Consider the following 18,776-nt stretch of genomic DNA (forward strand, 5'->3'; position numbering starts at 1 on the left):
CGGCTTCATTGGCTGCTCAGCTGGCATGTGGCCAAGGAGTACCCCAGATAATTGGTCGCAGAGCTGAGGAGAAAAGCACGGACCAACCTTCAGCAAAGGCCCCATTTTGTGTTGTCTTAGCTGCTTGCCCGCCAGGGGGAGGGGCGCCATGTGTTGTGTTGTGGCAGCAGCTGTGGCATGGTCGGTCAGTAGTAGTAGGTGTCCTTAGTTTTTTAGTTTTTTTGTGCTTCCTGCCCTCTCTTCATCATCTTCGACATCTTCATCACGAACTTCCTTCGGCCTTAATTTTTTATTGTGCGGTCGTGTGCGTGTCTCTCGTGATCCGCGCGTATTATATTCATTCTCAAGTTGCAGTCTGGGCCTAACTCACCACCCCCACTCTTCTCGGACCTTAGCTTCGTGACCTACCTACCCAACTTGGAGCGTGTCATTCCCAATTATAACCTGCTTTCTTGAGAGGAGCAACAAGAACTTCGAAGGGGCCAGCTTGCTTTTCTCGCTCACCAACTTCCTTTCTTACGCTCGTTGTAAAAGTCGAATCATTTTTTTTAATACACCGCAACTACCCGCTTTACGCACTACTCGAGAGCGCGCGCGCAATCGTCAGACGTCGAGTCCATCGTTCACGGTTTAGCAAACCTACACCGAGTTATCCCCCTCAACAAGCAATCATGAAGGGTACGTGCCTCTTCTAGACGGACTTATTCAAGATGGACGGGAAAGCTGACTTTGTCCTTCTTCACAGCCCTAATTCTCGTCGGCGGCTTTGGCACTCGCCTTCGCCCTCTCGTACGTTCTGTTGCCCTCCCCTCCCTCCATTCCACGCTCCCTTTCGATGGTGCCCAACACATCACGAACCAACACCAGCGATCTAGGCCCCCTCCCTTCCCACACCGGCGGGCCTTCATCATTGATTACGAGAGACCGTTGCGACTTCACCGTTCAGGAAACCTCGAGTAGCTAACCTTTGTATCGCTCATCAGACTCTGACCCTCCCCAAGCCTCTGGTCGAGTTCGGCAATAAGCGGATGATCCTGCACCAGATCGAGGCCCTTGCAGCTGCTGGTGTTACCGACATTGTATTGGCTGTCAACTACCGCCCCGAGATCATGGAGAAGTACCTGGCCGAGGTTTGTCCAGTCCCACACCACCACTACATACCAAAGTGACAAGCCCACTAAGATGCATCTTCTTTCTCAAAACACAGTACGAAAAAGAATTCGGCATCAACATCACCATCTCGATCGAATCCGAGCCCCTCGGCACGGCCGGCCCGCTCAAGCTCGCCGAGGAGGTGCTCCGTAAGGACGACACCCCCTTTTTCGTGCTTAACTCGGACGTGACGTGCGATTACCCCTTCAAGGAGCTCGCCGCCTTCCACAAGTCGCACGGCGACGAGGGGACCATTGTCGTGACCAAGGTGGAGGAGCCCTCCAAGTACGGCGTCGTGGTTCACAAGCCGGGGCACCCGACCAAGATTGACCGCTTCGTCGAGAAGCCGGTCGAGTTTGTGGGCAACAGGATCAACGCGGGCATGTACATCCTCAACACGTCGGTCCTTGACCGCATCGAGCTGAGGCCCACCTCGATCGAGCAGGAGACCTTCCCCGCCATGGTGAAGGACGGGCAGCTGCACTCTTTTGACCTGGAGGGCTTCTGGATGGACGTCGGGCAGCCAAAGGATTTCTTGACGGGGACGTGCCTGTACCTGTCGAGCCTGGCGAAGAAGCAGAGCAAGCTGCTGACCCCGACGACGGAGCCGTTTGTGTACGGGGGGAACGTGTTGATTGACCCGAGCGCCAAGATTGGGAAGAACTGCAGAATAGGGCCCAACGTGACGATTGGGCCGGATGTGGTGGTGGGGGATGGGGTGAGGCTGCAGAGGTGTGTGCTGCTCTCGGGAGCCAAGGTGAAGGATCACGCTTGGGTGAAGAGCACGATTGTGGGATGGAACAGTGTGGTGGGGAGGTGGGCGAGGTTGGAGAATGTGACGGTGTTGGGGGATGATGTGACGATTAGTGATGAGGTTTATGTTAATGGGGGGAGTGTGCTGCCTCACAAGACGATCAAGGCGAATGTGGATGTGCCGGCTATTATTATGTAAGGGCAAGGACAGAAATGGGGGATTTATATGGGATTGTAATTCATGATATTCTGGGAGGGCTGGGAGCAGTTGGGTGGGAAAGGGACCCAGGTTATTTTTTTTTCTTGTGAAAAGAAGAATTGTTTTTTTGTTTGAGATGTTAAGATTTTATTTTTTTTAAAAAAAAGAGAGAGAGAGAGAGAGAGAGAGAAATGGAAACACTCCACACACATTTGATGTTGAGATATATTCAAGCTATTTGGTGATGGGTGATTGGGTGTTCAAGAACCAATGTATACAGACGGTGACAATAGGAGGGCAAGGATTAGCAAAGAATAGTATGGAAATATATCACCATCACCACCACCAGCAACCAGCCCCTTTTTATGTCAAAAGCCCATGATAGCAAAACCCCGCCCTTGTTGCGCCAATTCTCCAAACCCACCCATCCACCCGTCCTTTCCCGTGCTGATAAAAGCCCATAAATAATTGCTGAACAATTCTACAAAAAGAAAGCCCTTGCTATAGGTTTCCTAGGCATTTATCCCCAACTCCTTTGCGAAGCCACGTCGTCGTGTTGATGCTTGTGATGGTAGGTAGTGATTACTCCTCCATCTGGTCCACCACCCCATTCGTCTCTTCCCCATCCTCCTCATCCTCCTCATTCCCAGCCGTCAACCCCAGTATCCTAGCGTATTGCACCGTCGTCCTCTGCAAATCCCTGAATTTGCCTATTTTGTCATATCAGTCCCTGTTCTCATAAAAAACAGCAAGGCGATGAAAAACTTACCAAGAATCAACACCACCCCCTTCAGCAACTCCTTCCTCTCCCAACCACAAATCACCTCCCCTTTATCAAACCAGCCCCTTCCCTTTCCCCCCCCATCCTTACTGTCTTGCAACACGCCCCCTACCAACGTGTTGAGTAATTCCTCCACCTTTGACCGCAATCCTTCGGCACCGATCCGTTTGGCGTACATGAATAGATACAACCTAAACTCCTCCTTTGCCCCCAAGGCCAGAGCACCCGCCATGCGATTCTCCAAGTGGGCGACAGAAACAACCGATTCGAACCCTTCAAACCCGTCCTTGGCTACGAGTTGCTTGATCAGTCGCTGCAAGGTGTACGCCCGTCCCTTGACGAGGAATTCTGTCGTCGTGTGCCGTTCCAAGTGGGGGATTATACCCGCCGAAATGTCGGGTTTATCATCACCACCTGACTTTGGTTTCTTCGCCGGCGCCGAGGGGCCGACTGCTGTCGAGGAGAGGGCGGTAAGCGACGAGTCGTTGCTGTTCCAGTATTGGGATCCTAGCGCCCACCAGGACTCGGAGAGGCGTTGCCAGGTGTATAATGTGGGCGAGTAGTAGAATCCGTCGCCGTTGGAGAGGGTTACCACGATTGTGCCGAGACTGTTGAGGTGGGCGGAGGTTACTCCCGGGGCAGCTGTTGGTCCGTCTGGAGATAAAGAAGTGATGGCAATGTCGAGGATGGGGGCGAGGGATACGGGTGGGTGGGCAGCGGACATGGTTTTTATGTTGAAGACGTGGCACATGCCTACTGATGTTACGCATAGGAGCCAGTGGTCTCTTGACTCGAGGATTATGGGTTGGGACTCGAGTATAATGCCGTTCAAGAGGCGGCGGCCGGCGGGCGTCCAGGTGTGGAGGGTGCCGTCTTCGCAGGCGGCTGCCCAGAAGTGCTTGTTGCCTGTTAGGAGGATGATGGCGCGGGGGAGGTAGTCTTGCCAGAGGAGGGCACCGCGCTTGGTGGCGGTAATATGGGAGGGTTCGCGGGGGCGGGCGGGGTTTTTGGCCTCGAGGATGGTGTTTTCTGGGATTTTGGAGGCTTCTTCGAGGGTGGATTCCCCTTGAAGGACTCCCTTTTCGAGGGCACGGACAATGTGAGAGCGGATTTTGGGAACTGCTAGTCGTACTTGGGAGAAGGATACCGAGGGGCTCACGACGGCTGAGCGGAGGAACTCTGGCGTTGGGACGAGGCCTTGAGCGGGTGATGTGAGGGTTGCTGGCTCAAGGCCGTCGACTGTGTCAGCCATGATTGGTACAGGACCTGTTGCCAGCCGCTTGTTGGGTTCATCCTCTTCCTCCCCGTCAAGCACAACAGCTTTTCTCTTGGTGCCTAGCAACAAGGCGGCGATACCGCCTTTTGGTAGCCCATGGGAGGGTTTTGAAAGATCAATCACCGTCTGAGGCGTCTCGCTTTGTATCGCAGTCTTGGACTTCGCGCCCACTAGCTGCGATTGTGGTAATGACAGTAAGCCAGTGCCGGATGACGAGACTAGCAGAGGTGCAACCCTCTTCCTTCCATCCTTCGTTACCTGCACCCGGGACTTCAGTTCGTTGATGCGCTCTGCAGCCTTGTCGGCACTCTCTGCGGCCGGTGTCTCCTTGCCTGACTTGGGCTCAGAAGTGCCATTTGTCTCTCCATTCTTGACCGCGTCACCGTTCTTTGCCTCGCCGTTCTTTGTTGACTTGGTGCCATTTGTTGTGCCAGCCGTGTCACTCTTCGAAGCAGCAGCAGCAGCAGCAGCAGCAGCAGGTAGATCTCCCATCAGAGCCCCCATCCGGGACTCGGCCCCTCGCAACTCGCCAGCCTTGCTGTGATTCTCGAGGTGTAGCCCATCAACATCTTCTGCAGTTCCCATTCCCTTTCTGGCAACCCCGTACTTCTCGAGAGCCTTGTCGTTCTCCTCTGCCGTTGCTACCCACCCCAGCTCGCCAACTTCAAACTGGACCACAACGATGTTTCCATCTAAGCTGCAGGCAAACAAGGTCTGGCCATCTGGGGCCCATGCCAAGTCTGAAATGGACTTGGATGCTACATCCTGCACAATCACAACTGGCCGAGAGGTGTTTGTGTTCCATATACTCAACGTCTTGTCCTGACCAGCAGAGGCAATGACTGTCACCAGCGATCCGGATGCGCCCTTCTCGGCCGGGTTTTGGGTATGGAACAAACGAGGCGAGAACATACACGCCTCAGTTGGGCCTTCGTGACCAATCAGGTTGATCTGGCTGTCCCATCTTGAACGCTCAATGATGGCCACACTGCTGACTGGGCCGTTTACTGCATTCGCCGCCGCGATGTGATTGCCATCTGGCGACCAACTACACCTCCGAAAGTACGTGGTGAGCGGGGAGCTCTTGAACGGCGCACTGATGGTAGTCTCGAGAACAAAGTTGTTGACCATATCGTGGGCGGTGGCATTCGGAGCCGGAGGGGTAAACCGGAAAATCTTGATGGTCCGGTCATCACCGGCGGTAGCGAAGAACTTATTGGCCGGGTCAAAGGTGATCCCCTTAACATGGCTTTGGTGAACAGCAAGTGTCTTTAGCTTTTCGAATGTGTGTCCTGACCATACCACCACTTTCGAATCGAGACCAACTGAGACGAGAATCGAGTTGTCGTAAGACCAGGCGAGGTCCTGGACGTCGCTGTCGTGGCCTACGAGGCGTTTGTGGGTTTTCCAATTCTCGATGGGCGGTGGCTCGTTGGTGCCGAATGTGGTGGCGTGTGATGGAGGGTTGCTGTCGAGCTGGTAGATGCAGATGACACGGTCGTCGGCGCCGGAAGCGAGGTAGCGATTATTTGGGGAGAATCGGACGGAATGGATGGTACCCAGGTGGTGGCTCATGTGGCAGAGCTGTCGCGGGGCCGAGTAGCCTTCGACATGGCCATTGTAGATTGAATCGGTCGACCAGATGCGAACATGGCCATCTCCGCCAGCGGTGGCCAGTCTCTTTCCATCCTGGGAGACGTGGCAGCTGTAAACCTCAAAGTCCTTCTGTTCGCCTGTAGGCAGCCGCGAGCAGCGATGGTCAGCAATTCCGAGGTGTTTCAAGTGCAGAGGGAATTCAAGAGAGAAAACTCACCACTATGGCGAAGCCACGAAGGCTTGATGATGTACATGTTGTGTTGGGTGTGCCAGTAACTAGGGATGGACGTATGTACTTATGACGAAGTTTTGGCGATATGGATAGTGATGGTTGAAAGAAGCACGCGTGCGCGCGCCGGACCGCGTCCGCCAGCCAGGTCTAATTAGAAGGCCGTAAGGCGCGCGCCCAGCGGAGGGGAGTGCTGGGCCAGTTTTTCTTATCGAGATCTCGGCTAATCGGACATTTGCATCACCGTCAAGATGGGTACACTATTTGGAGCTGCAAGACCCGTCTCGTGTAGGCCATAAGCTTCTCAGATTTCCGCATCCGTAGGACTTTGATCAGGTTAACTCCTGATGGGGTTCGACAAAGTATACATTTTCAGTCTGACGGTGTATTCATTAACCGCTGTTCAATTCACATGAATCCCTGATGTTGATTTCGTTCCAAGTTCCAACAGCTTGGAATTCCTAAACCTTGATCCAAAACGGGCTAGCGCCTTTGAGCTGCTGCCAAATTTATTTTTAACGTGGGGTGCAGCGGCCATCACCCCTCACCCTCCCTTGTCACAGCACCTTGATGGCCCACCATCCTACATCGTCATTCTTTCACCTGCCATCCGGACAAAAGACCTCTTGCGACATTCTCTCTCATTCCCAAGCCCTTACCCCTTGGGTTCCTGGACCTGGCTGGCACATCATACCATCCACTCCAGGCTGGGCTCAAACGAAGCACAGCCATCACCTAGCGAGTGGCTACTATGCCGTCCTATTCCTATCATTTAATCTTCGAGCTCTATGCGACGCCCGATCCCACCACCTCTGCCGTCGCCGATACCATCAACGACATCTGGGTCCCCACCCCAACCTGCCCGACAATCTTTGACGATCTCCCCTCTCACACTCCACGCAGCGCTCGCCCGCCTTCTCCTCGACGTCTTCCATTTCGACCGAATCATCAGAGTCACCATCTCTACGAAGCCGGACCAAGCTCCGTTCCCCCACCAGACTTTTCCTACGCGTCAGGCAAGGTAATCGACTGCGGCCGCCACCGAGGAACAACAAACGTAGAGCCCAACGAAGATATCACCCCGAACCCCGCCACCAAGCGACGCAACATTGTTCACGTAAGTGAGCGTCAGTGGCGCGAGAGAGAGACCTCAGCCGACATCCCTCTCAAGCCCGAAATTCAAGGGATAGGGCCCAACAAGGCAACCAAAGACTGGCGATTCGGGCGCATCAACATTGAGAGCTTCGATCCCGCGTCTGTCCCATCAAACAACGGAAAGGCGAAAGAAGTCATCATGGAGGGACACGGCAGGCAGCCGGCGGCCAGCCTAGGTCCTAACCTAGGCGGCATGGGACAAAACACCAAAGGCCGTTACATTCCAGCAGTAAACACAAAGAACACGGAAGCTGGTTGGGGAATCGTACATCTATACCGGGAAGCCGACGAGTTCTCGGCGCTGAACTCACCACCCCCAATACCACCCCCACCAGGACTACAAGACAGCGGGGTTGGCGAGGAGGGAACAGTTTTGTGTATCCCAGCGGTGCCATCCTACATGTCACCATCGGATTTCTTGGGGTTCATCGGTGAGCCCTGGAGGGGAAGCGTAAGCCATTACCGAATGGTCTCGACAAGCAGGATGAACCGGTACATGGTCCTCATGAAGTTCAAAGACAAAAAGACGGCCACGGAATGGAGAAAAGAGTTTGACGGGCGGCCATTTGATACCTTGGCAGAGAGCGAGATATGTCATGTCACGTTTATCAAGAGCATCACTGTCGAGACACCAGGAAGAAAAGGGAGTGAAGGCGCCGGGGTGGGAAAGGGAGAGACTGGCATGATCAATTCCCTTCGCCCTTTCCCACCACCAACACCAAGTCTAGTCGAGCTGCCTACCTGCGCGGTTTGTCTCGAGAGAATGGACGACACGGCCGGGTTGATGACGATTTTGTGCCAACACGTGTTTCACTGCACGTGTCTCCAGACATGGAAGACGAGGGGCTGCCCTATCTGCAGGGCGACGAACCCGCTCACGAAGCAGCAGCAGGAGCTTGATGATGAAGGGAACCCCTACGCGAAGCCGTTTGGGCACGGGGTTAGTAATTTGTGCAGTGTGTGCGACGCGCCCGACAATCTCTGGATCTGCCTGATATGCGGCAATGTTGGGTGCGGGAGGTACCAGAGGGGGCATGCGAAGGAGCATTGGAAGGAGACGGCGCACAGTTTTAGTCTGGAGTTGGTGACGCAGCACGTGTGGGATTATGCGGGTGACATGTGGGTGCACAGGTTGATTAGGGATAAGGGGGATGGGAAGGTGGTTGAGCTGCCTAGTGGTAATACTAATACTGCTGGGAGTGGGAGGGGGGAGGATATGGATGTTGTGCCAAGGGCGAAGTTGGAGAATATCGGGTTGGAGTATACGCATTTGCTGACTAGTCAGTTAGAGAGTCAGAGGGTGTATTTTGAGGAGATGGTGAATAAGGCTGCGGACAAGGCGACCAAGGCGGCGGCGGCGGCGGAGAAGGCTGCGGGACAGGCGAAGGAGGCGTTGAGGGAGTTGGGGGAGCTGAGGGAGGTGTGTAGGGTTTTGAGGGAGGAGACGGTGCCGGGTTTGGAGAAGGATTTGGCGAGGGAGAAAGCTAGGGGGCAGAAGAGTGCGGAGTTGGCGAGGAGTTTGGGCAAGGCTTTGCAGGAGGAGAAGCAGGTCACCAAGGGGTTGATGGAGAGGATTGAACATTTGAAGAAAGAGGGGGAGAAGAACGCGGCGTTGGTGGAGGAGTTGAGACAGGAGAACGAGGGGCTGAAAGAGATGAATCACGATTTGACCATGTTTATCAGTGGGCAGGAAAAGCTAAAGGAAATGGAGAAGGAGGGGCAGCTACAGGAGGGCGAGTTGGAAGAGGGGACGGTGGGAGTTGCTGAGGGGAGTAAGAAGAAGAAGAAGGGGAAGAATAAGAAGTAGTGTCTCAGGGGCTTCACAGCGATTGGTAGACATAGTTGGACATTTGTCGTACTTTCAGCCCTGTGGCAGCAACGAGGCATGACCAGGTGTGAGACGGCGCCAGCATCTTGCATGATCAGAGAAAATATGAATACAGCGTTGACTCTACAATTAATTACCATATGACAGCCGTGTCTCAACCCCGGTCTGAGGTGATGCAGAGCATGATGCATGTCTTGGCTGTCAAGCAACAGGTAATGCAAGACATCCTGCGTCTTCACATGCAACCCATTCTGAAGATATTACCATCCGAAAGACTCTTCAAAGACTATCGTCTGCTTGGGAGGTTGATTGGCCTCTGGACGGCTTACACGGTCAGCGCCTAGCTCCCAAACCGGGTCCAGATCCCGCTGGCTTGGTGCTTCTCAGCTTGGCGGTAACGCCGAGAGCCGAGGGGAGATGGCGAGGTTGCATGCCGACTCGGACATGTTGCTCGATCGTATGGCCGCTCGATCTCCGGTCGTCAAGGCTATTTTTGTTAAAACAAATGGTTTAGGGCAGTTGGGTGGCTCGGTGGCTTGATGGGGCTTCCAGAGTGGGAAGGTTGGAATTAAAGGAATGTTACGCACTGCGGTAGCAAACACAGATTTGGGGTAGGACAAGATCAGCAAGCACGTGTTTTTGGAGGTTTCACACCCCCGCAATCGTCATGGAGGGGTTCAAAGTTGATAAGAAAAGATCGGAAGCGAGGGCAGTGTTGATGCCCCTGGTCAATCTCATCTCGTGTTTACATATTTCTTGATTGCTTCTGTACGAATCAGGTATCTGTATCTTCTGCATGCCACTGCGACGACGGATATGTCACTGCAAAGATAAAAAAGCCGGCTTCTTGCTTTCGGTGGCTGCATGCGGGCGTGCTGCGCTGCAGGTTGGAAGTGTATGTGGCCACGGATAGGTAGCTCTTATCAATCGTGACAGCTTCTAGCTGCCGATCAGCCAATAAGAGGGGTCTTTTTAGTGTTGAAATGTCACCGAAAAGCAGCAGCGAGCATCAACCTGACCCCTGTCGACGCTGTTCCAGAAAGAGGATGACATCGGCTTTTTGCCCCACCGTTTTGAAGGGGTCGCTGATTTTCTCTCTTTTTTCGCACATGCTTCCGGGACTGGTGCTGTCACCCTGTCGTGTGCCCTGTGTGTACCTACGGGCACCTTCGAGAACCTCTCCCTCGCTCGAACCTGTATCTTGCCATCCCTCGGTTCCCTTGTTTTTATTCATTTCCTCTCTTCCTATGTAGCTTTGACTCTCTGAAATCTCACACAACATATCTTGATCTTCTGATACCCTATACCCCAAGACACGACTACATCTCTTTCCTGTTGTTCCCCCTTCCCTACCCCGTACACCGAGAGGGACCCATCCGTCCGACCGGCCTAATCTGCGGGACCCCGAGTTGCGATCCCGAGCTTCATCGACATTTGCTCAACGGCACCCAACAATTCCCGTCATAAATGCCTGTACCCCGCGCTGGCATTTAGATAAGAAAACAGAAGCGCGCACTTTATTTTCGAACAGGGCGAGCAACAAGTGATTGATCTTGGGGTAACCTCCATTTTATCTTGTACCCCGCGGGCAGCTCTACCAGGCCCAACGGCTAAACGCCATTTTTCACAAAGCCAGACGAGCAAAAGCCACGAGGCGACTTCACAACCTACCTCGGGGGGGAGGTGAAACGTTTCTTGTCCGAGTAACTTGCACCGACATCCCACCCACCGACCGGCGCGCAATCTCGAGTCCAATCCAACCCCACCTCCGTGCTCTCCCCCGGGCGACCCGAAATAAAAACTCATTGTCCTGGCGCGGGGACAACAATAACAACAGGATTGCTTGAGTGAGCATGTCCGAAACAACACAGCTGCAGACGCAGCAAGCGGCGGCACCCCAGAGTGCCGCCAACCCAAAGCCCGCGAAGGAGCTCTATCCGATGGTGGGCTGGAAGTATGACAGCTTCCTCTGGATAATGTCGCTGCTGGAGGACACGTTCTTTCGCGAGGTGCATCCGCGTAGTGCTTGGAGAGTGCCCAAACATGGCCCTGTTCTGTTCGTGGCTGCCCCGCATGCCAACCAGGTGAGCTTCTCCCTATTCTCTTCAAGTGGCTAATCGCAATAGCTGACAAGTTATGTGGTGCAGTTCGTCGATGCTCTCGTTTTGCTGAGAACACTACAGAAGGAAGCCAAAAGACGAGTTTCGCTGCTTATCGCGCAAAAGTCAGTGTCTGGCTTCATCGGATGGGCATCTCGCCAGGTGGGCTGCGTGCCAGTAGGACGACCGCAGGACTCGGCGAAGCCCGGTCGGGGCACTGTTTACCTTCCCAACCCAGTGGATGACCCTACGCTTGTTCGTGGGATCGGCACCAATTTCACTGAATTTGGAGAGGTGGGCGGTATCATCTTCCTCCCTTCGGCTAAGGGTCAGAGCGGAGAAAGTTTGGATATCAGCGAAGTTATTGGACCCGAGGAGGTTCGCATCAAGCGGCCGCCCAAGGGGAAGCTGGCCATGTCACAGCTTACTGGCCGTGATGATGTGGATGCGAATGGCAAGCTTCTCAACAAGGAGGACAAGAAGCCCAGGGAGGGGTATCAGGGCATCAAGTACAAGATCGCGCCGCATGTGGACCAGTCCAAAGTGTTCCAGGCCGTGTTTGATCGTTTGGCGTCTGGGGGTTGCGTTGGTATCTTCCCTGAGGGAGGCAGTCATGATCGGACTGAGCTGTTGCCTTTGAAGGCGGGTGTGGCGCTGATGGCGCTGGGAACACTGGCGGATCATCCTGATTGCGGCCTCAAGATTGTGCCTGTGGGCATGAATTACTTCCACGCTCACAAGTTCCGCTCGAGAGCCGTTGTGGAGTTTGGGGCTCCTTTGGATATTCCGCGGAACCTGGTTGACGCGTATTCGAACGGCGGGACGGAGGGGAGACGTGAGGCGGTGGGTCAGGTCTTGGACATGGTACACGAAGCCCTGAGCGCTGTCACCGTTTCGGTGCCCGACTATGACACCTTGATGGTTATTCAGGCTGCGAGACGGCTTTACAACCCGACCGGCAAGCCACTGCCGCTTCCTGTGGTCGTCGAACTTAACAGGCGGCTGGCCTTGGGCTACGAGAAGTATAAGGAAGATCCGCGCGTCAAGGAGCTCAAGGAGGCGGTCACCGAGTACAATAAGCAGCTCCGGTACCTCGACATCCGGGACCACCAGGTTGAAAAGGCGAAGCTTTCGTGGTTTACCGTTGTCGCAACGTTCCTCCAGCGCATCGTGATATTGTTTCTTTTGTCTGCGGGAGTGATTCCGGGTCTGCTGCTTTTTGCGCCCGTGTTCATCGCCTGCAAGGTCATCAGTCACAAAAAGGCCAAGGAAGCCCTCGCTGGCTCTGTGGTCAAAGTCCAGGGCAAGGACGTCATTGCTACTTGGAAACTGCTGGTCGCCTTGGCTTTGGCTCCTCTCTGCTACAACACCTATGCCATCATCACGCTTTACATGGTGCACAAGCACCGGTATTACGGCTGGGTCCCTGAATGGGTACCCTTCTGGGCTGTGTACATCGCCTGCTGCATCTTTTTCATCCTACTCACCTTTGCCGCATTGCGCTTTGGAGAAGTTGGGATGGATATTCTGAAGTCACTGCGGCCACTTGCCCTCTGCATCAACCCTGCGTCCAGCTACAATGTGGCCAAGTTGCGGGAGAGACGCGCCGAGCTGAAGGCGCAGGTGACGGACATCATCAACACGATTGGCCCCGAGATGTTCCCCGACTTTGAGCACAGTCGCTTGTTGGCTCCAGCTGATTCCGCCGCCCGGGCAGCAGCTCGCAGGGAAGCCGGTGTCAACAGCCCGCCCATCTCACCCAACCGGCCTTCCTACGACCGCCGTTCCAGCTATGGCGTCTCAGTCAACGGAAGCGACAGCCCGCCATTCCAGGCACCCACAAGAAGGAACACCACCTCCTCCAGCCGCAACATCCCCTACAACGAATCATTCAGCAACATCGCGCAAGCGCAGATTTTTGCTACCAGGCCGACGACGCCTTCTAATCACAGTCGGGCAAGCAGTTCGGGGGGCAGGCCGGGATCGGCTGGTTTCCCGGTGGCTGGGTTCACGACGTTGGATAGCGCCGAGGGATTTGACGAGGCCAGCAAAAAGATTAGGGCTGCGATGAAGGAGAGGGGGGAGATGAGACGGCGAAAGAGCCAGGCGAGGCAGTTTATGATGGGGGATGAGGGGACTAGTGAGGAGGATGGGAGTGATGGGGTTGAGTTTGGTGATCGGAGGAAGGGGCAGTGAGAAAGAGGGGGGCGGGGGGCGAGAGGTTGGGTTGGTTAAGTTTTCTTTTGTCTATTTTTTTTCTTTATTCGTTACTCAGGAGACTTTGTAACTGGGAGTAAGATACCCCCAGGAAGGCGGATGGCTGGCAAGCCGGTGGCCGCTCTTTGGTGGTGTTAAGGGGGAAGAGAAAGGAAAATATCTGGTATGGGTTAGTCTTTTTTTTGTGGTTGCGGTTTGAATCTGAGATGGTTCTAGTTGTTTATATTGATGTGTATTTGTATTTACTTTTTTTGGTGGTTTTTCTATCTGGTGATGGTTGTGTGATGAGTATGCTGAGTCACGCTTGTAATGAAGAACTGGGTGACATGCTTCAAGGCTGTTCTTCTAATGTAGAAATGATGAATAATGACAATTAACTCAAAACTCCCAGCTGATGATACCCCAGAGTTTGTATTCCTGCCTATTGTTTCTTCCCTGTGTAGTCTCATTCATTCCCTGGCACGTCTGGCTCGTGTCGGGCTAAGTCCACTATCCAAAGGTTTCAGCTCTCTCTGTTCACGACAGGTTCTTCCGTTCTATGCGATCATCCCGATTAAGCCGAAATAGAGACAGCCCCAGCAGTCCTTCTATCATCAGCATCAACAGGAAGTCTAATCCTGCTGTACCTCCCCCCTCTTTCCACATCAGCGTCCTTGATCATAAACCCCATCTCGAAAATGACTGGCTTCCTGGCCGTCAGGGGGGAGAAGAGACCAACAAAGATGCTCAGAGCTCTGTTTCCGACCATGTTAGCCAAAATTCATCATCAGTTGTTTGCGGGGACGGGGACATACCCAACAATTTCACTCAGAACCAACACCTCTACAGCCGGGCAGCTATAACAATTAGACAGGCAGGCCATATCAATGCTCGTAACGACGATGGTGGGGATGCCCAGGATGATATCCGTTACCCAGGCCACGCTGTATCTTGGCTTCTTTTCATTGTCAGAGCCGTTGAATACGCAACCGCAGTCTCCTATTTGGAAGAGGATTGTTGGTAGACAGGGGATTTTGTGATGATGGTTGTGTGGGGGATGGGAGGGGAAGAGAAGGTGGAGGAGGTTGGAGAGGAGGAGGAACCAGAGCAAGATGTGGTTGAAGACGAGGAGGCCGTCGGAGAAATCCCCGGCGGCGAGCCAGACGGCGATGGAGGCTATGGTGAGGATGATGAGGATTATTCTGAGGGGGGTGGTGAGGGGGGTGGAGAGTTTGTAATGTTTGGAGGTGGTGTCATCGGGGGAGGAACTGGTGAGGGAGGCGGCGTGGGAGGAGGAGGGGTGTGGGTAGACCTGGGGGGGTTAGCTTGGGACGCAGTGGTGAAGGGATAAAGGGGGGGAGGGCTTGCCATTGCCGGGTTGAGACCTGCGGTGGTGATGGTGGGAGAGGAGGAGGTTATGAAGGGGGAGGCAGGTCGTGAGGATCCGGGGGAGAGGGTGGGGGATGACATTAGAGGCTCGGTCCCAGGTTTGGTAGCCATGACGGACAGAGAAGATTGATGAATTGGAACGTGTTTACTCAAACTATTCTTCTACCCATGCAGCGAGGGGGATATCCTCTTTTTATCAACTCGGCACCCTCGGTCACGTTCGCTGAGAGAGCTCACAACCAACAACACAAGAACCCCAGCCCCTGAGCCCCCACCGTTACACACAGCATTCAAATCCAGACCAAAGCATGAGGGGGTCGACCGTTTCCTATGGTCCTGACGACATGCCAATGCTGTTTATTCTGATGCCTGGACGCGCAAAACACTCATTGATTGGACGAAAAGTGGGCGGTTGGCGAACATGAGGAAAGATATCGTCTCAAAAGGTGAGAAAGGGGGGGTGCGGACGCGTCACCTACAGGTTTGCAGCGGTAATGCTGGTCGCTGGTCTTGCTTGGGCCAAGCCCATGCATGCAACATCTGCCAGGGATTTGTGGATGGGCTCTAGAGGAAACACAGAGCTTCAACACTTGTTGGAAAACGAAGGCTTTGAGGAAGATGGGGGAAGACTACACGTATAATGGATATGGAGGATGTGTTGTGTAACTGGGCAACATGTGTTAGGCAACACAATGAGAAGTGAAGAGTGATGCTGGTGATGATTGCCCATGAGATGAGGGCAGGAGCAAAGGACGAGCATCAATGATTGAAAGTGAGATACCTAGGATGATTCAATATAGAGAGATTGAATGTGCAGTCTGTTTGGAAAGCAATCGTTCAATGACCATGGCATCATCTCTTGCATGAATCTTGGGGTACAGCCCTCTGGCAGCATGCACTTGCACAGTAAATCAGTGAGAAATTCTCTTCATCAAAGTAAAGGCTGGCCATGTTGTAGATATATCGAAGAACATTGGAAAGTAATGGTTGAAATCGAAGCTCAATGGAAGGCGGTTCATCTTATCTACGTGAAGGGTGGGGATGTCCTGGTGCTATTCACTTGACAGGTGCTTGTGGAGGAGTGGTCAGTGCGGTAGCTACTGCAGGGATTGAAAACTTTTGTGGAGCAAGAGCGGCAGAAAAAGGGCGGTGAAGTGAATCGCGCCTGGAACGTAGCCATATTTTTTTCTTGCGACAGCCACTCTGACCCCGCGACGCCTTCTTTCGGATTGTTCAAGGTTTTGACACCCAATTCACCAATCCTCACCAATTGGGCCATCTTTTCACCAAATACTGCCCATGTCAGCTCCATTCTGGCTCTTCTCTAACAACTCCGCGGCAACCACAACAACTCAGTCTCCCAAGTCGAACGACAAAACCACAATGGCCAAAGACAAGAAGGTCAAGGCCGACAAAGTCACCAAGTCAACCCCTGCCGCTACCCAGCTGCCTTCCCAGCTCCTCGACCTTGTAGAGAAATTTCTCTCTGAGCATGATTTCACCGAGGCCCACACCGAATTCACCAAGGCTCGCAAGGCCAAGGGTTTGAAGAAGGCCAAGGGAGAGGCAACCGACAGCACTCTGGAGTCCGTCTTCCAGGCTTGGGAGACTTCCAAGGCCAAGGCTTCTAGTGACGACGATTCCAGCAGCAGCAACGAATCCGATTCCTCTTCCAGCAGCGACAGTGATTCGGACTCGGACTCGGACTCCGAGAGCGACAGTGATGATGTCGAGATGGCCGACGCCCCGGCCGACTCTGAGAGCTCTGACTCTAGCAGTAGCTCTGAGAGCTCCGACAGTGACAGCTCCGACAGTGAAAGTGAGAGCGAAAGTGATGAGGAGAAGAAGCCTGCCGCTTCCAATCCTTTGAAGCGCAAGGCCACGTCCGAGAGCAGCGACTCGTCGTCTGAGGATTCCTCCGGCTCTGATTCCGAGAAGGAGAAGCCAGCTGCCAAGAAGCAGAAGACTGCCGCCGCTAAGGCCGAGTCATCCTCCTCTGAGTCTTCATCCGACTCTTCTTCTGATTCTTCTTCGAGCTCCGATAGCAGCTCTTCTGATTCTTCTTCCGATTCCGACTCATCGTCCTCCGACTCTTCTTCAGACTCCGACTCGTCCGATTCTGATTCATCTGACTCCGACTCTTCCGATTCCGAAGACGTAGTCGAGGAGGCTGCTAAGGTCCCCCTCCCCGACTCCAGCGACGATTCATCATCCGATTCCTCCTCCGATAGTGACTCGGACAGCGACTCCGACGACAAGAGCAAGACTAAGACAAAGAAGTCCACCAAGACCAAGGCGAACAGTGACACCTCCGCGAGCGGTTCCTCCAATAGCTCTGCAACCCTCAACGGGAGCACCTCGCCTAAGGTTTTTCCCGTCAGCACCTTCGCCCCTCTTCCTCCCGACCCGTTTGTGAAGACCAACAACCGCGGCAAGGGCGCTGCAGTAAAAGAGGAGAAGGTTCCCTTTTCCCGTGTCAACCGGAACATCAAGGTTGACCCTAAGTTTGCCGACAACTCGTTTGCGGGTGAGGACTGGGGAAGAAAGGCGCACGAGGACCTCATTGTCACGAGGGGCAAGGGCTTTACAAAGGAGAAGAACAAGAAGAAGAAGGGCAGCTACAGGGGTGGCAGGATCGACACTGGCCTGCAATTGGGCATCAAGTTCGACGATGACGGAAACTAAGGGCAGCAATGGGGGGTACATGGATAGACGCAGAAAGATTTCAGGAGTTGATAATTGGGCACAGAGGAGAGGTCGAGTGGTCATAAGGCAAGGTGTATGGGAAACCAACCAGATAATTCTATCAAGAGAAATGGATGGATAAAGAGATGATATTATAGAGCTTTGGGTGTTTGGCAAGCGAGCCAGCAAAATAAGGCGCGGTGTTTTTGCGGTAGATGTTGGTTTTAGTGTATCACTTTATGTTGTCTTTTTCTATCAGTTACCTAGAGAAAAAGGTGTTGTTTTCTCATTATCCATTAGGGGCACATACTTTGAGGAGTTGGGAAATCATTTGCTTTTATTTTGTGTACACATATTGAGCTTTGATGAGGTGTTGATGTCTGCATTTAATGGCGACTGTATGTTTCGGTTTCGTGTTGCTTTTTCACACCAGGCCAAGGCATGTACATCGAACTGTGTAGCTTGGAATCAAATGGGTAGCCCAACTTTTTCCATTGACAGAAAAAGAGGTAGGGGATGTAAGATATGGCAACACACACGTTGAATACGTGATGTTCAAGCAGACCATGCTTCCGGAAGCTTGGATCATGGGGTCACAGGTGACTGGAGCTCACTGCTTTGCTGGCAGAGATGGAAAAAGCCGAGGGTGAGAAAGAGATAGATGGCGACTGACGTGATAGGCAATTCCACATATGAAGAGTTTCTTAGGTCAAGTGGATGAAGAGAAAGAATCATCGACGTTGTGTGGTGACGAGTACAATGATAGTTTGTTTCATAAACAGTTCTCTCGATGGGACTTGAAATCGAAAGGAGGGTGCCCAATTTGGGGAGGATCATTCTCCAATGCTTGAAGGCCCTGTTCTCCAGTGAACCTGTGTCAAGCAATCCGGACAAACGGGATGCTGGGCTTCGTGACAGACAGAAAGCTGCTTCTAATAGTGGACGAAATAAGACATCAAAAGTTGAATGAGTTAAAGGGAGGCGAGCAGTGCTCAACCTCTCAAGAATGTAAGACAGAAAATGCGGCAGGAGTGCCTCTCAAAACAGCCTGTATTGTACACTAGACAGTCCGACGTCCTACCATCTACCTTGAAATGGAAAAGGGGCAGGTGAGGTATGTAAGGTGACCCCCCAAGGTGAGCAATTGTGGCTGAGGCGGCTAACCGAACTTCCCATCCTATCTATGTTCATACTCAGAGCCTCGTGGTTTGCCGCCGAACTCACCCACCAACCCCTAAACGCACACCCACGGTTACACAAAGCGGCCTGTCACCTCCATATTGGGGACTGCTACATATTCATAATTTCATGCTCCCGCAGCTCGGTTTCATTCCCCACAGTTTCACATGCAAAACTAACCAGCCACACTTTCCCTCGGTGAGGCTCGTTTCAACAGCATTCGACCTTATCTCACCTTGAGGTGTGTGCCTTTTCCGAC

The 18,776-nt window shown here is 53.3% G+C and overlaps 6 protein-coding genes across 6 annotated transcripts; 4 read left to right on the forward strand and 2 right to left on the reverse strand.

The window, feature by feature from the left end:
- Positions 1–232: 232 nt before the first annotated feature.
- MPG1 (mannose-1-phosphate guanyltransferase) lies at positions 233–2,459 on the forward strand. The gene is made up of 4 exons (XM_062890237.1): positions 233–678; positions 746–789; positions 984–1,130; positions 1,208–2,459. Exons 1-4 carry the CDS (start codon positions 672–674, stop codon positions 2,102–2,104), a joined length of 1,095 nt encoding a protein of 364 aa, XP_062743710.1. The 5' UTR covers positions 233–671; the 3' UTR covers positions 2,105–2,459.
- A 227-nt stretch (positions 2,460–2,686) lies between these two features.
- Positions 2,687–6,011, reverse strand: HIR1 (HIR complex subunit; the record flags this gene model as incomplete). The annotated part of the gene is made up of 4 exons (XM_062890236.1): positions 2,687–2,814; positions 2,874–5,244; positions 5,464–5,894; positions 5,975–6,011. 4 exons carry the CDS (start codon positions 6,009–6,011, stop codon positions 2,687–2,689), a joined length of 2,967 nt encoding a protein of 988 aa, XP_062743711.1.
- Positions 6,012–6,737: 726 nt separating this feature from the next.
- QC762_407710 (uncharacterized protein) lies at positions 6,738–8,948 on the forward strand (the record flags this gene model as incomplete). The annotated part of the gene is made up of 1 exon (XM_062890235.1): positions 6,738–8,948. One exon carries the CDS (start codon positions 6,738–6,740, stop codon positions 8,946–8,948), a length of 2,211 nt encoding a protein of 736 aa, XP_062743712.1.
- Positions 8,949–10,038: 1,090 nt separating this feature from the next.
- SCT1 (Glycerol-3-phosphate/dihydroxyacetone phosphate acyltransferase) lies at positions 10,039–13,520 on the forward strand. The gene is made up of 2 exons (XM_062890234.1): positions 10,039–11,053; positions 11,117–13,520. The coding sequence occupies exons 1-2, from the start codon at positions 10,823–10,825 to the stop codon at positions 13,262–13,264; spliced, it is 2,379 nt and encodes a 792-aa protein (XP_062743713.1). The 5' UTR covers positions 10,039–10,822; the 3' UTR covers positions 13,265–13,520.
- A 318-nt stretch (positions 13,521–13,838) lies between these two features.
- Positions 13,839–15,932, reverse strand: QC762_407695 (uncharacterized protein; the record flags this gene model as incomplete). Its single annotated transcript, XM_062890233.1, has 3 exons — positions 13,839–14,019; positions 14,080–14,576; positions 15,921–15,932. 3 exons carry the CDS (start codon positions 15,930–15,932, stop codon positions 13,839–13,841), a joined length of 690 nt encoding a protein of 229 aa, XP_062743714.1.
- A 104-nt stretch (positions 15,933–16,036) lies between these two features.
- Positions 16,037–17,338, forward strand: SRP40 (jun-like transcription factor; the record flags this gene model as incomplete). Its single annotated transcript, XM_062890232.1, has 1 exon — positions 16,037–17,338. One exon carries the CDS (start codon positions 16,037–16,039, stop codon positions 17,336–17,338), a length of 1,302 nt encoding a protein of 433 aa, XP_062743715.1.
- Between the last annotated feature and the right edge of the window lie 1,438 nt (positions 17,339–18,776).

The sequence above is a fragment of the Podospora pseudocomata genome, chromosome 4 (assembly GCF_035222375.1).
Source record: "Podospora pseudocomata strain CBS 415.72m chromosome 4, whole genome shotgun sequence".
NCBI classification, from domain to species: domain Eukaryota; kingdom Fungi; phylum Ascomycota; class Sordariomycetes; order Sordariales; family Podosporaceae; genus Podospora; species Podospora pseudocomata.

Coding starts and splice junctions, on each gene's coding strand:
- MPG1 (XM_062890237.1), top strand. Junction 790..983: donor GCACTCGCCTTCGCCCTCTC/GTACGTTCTGTT, acceptor ATCGCTCATCAG/ACTCTGACCCTCCCCAAGCC. Junction 1,131..1,207: donor TGGAGAAGTACCTGGCCGAG/GTTTGTCCAGTC, acceptor CTCAAAACACAG/TACGAAAAAGAATTCGGCAT.
- SCT1 (XM_062890234.1), top strand. CDS start 10,823: ATGTCCGAAACAACACAGCTGCAGACGCAGCAAGCGGCGGCACCCCAG. Junction 11,054..11,116: donor CTGCCCCGCATGCCAACCAG/GTGAGCTTCTCC, acceptor TATGTGGTGCAG/TTCGTCGATGCTCTCGTTTT.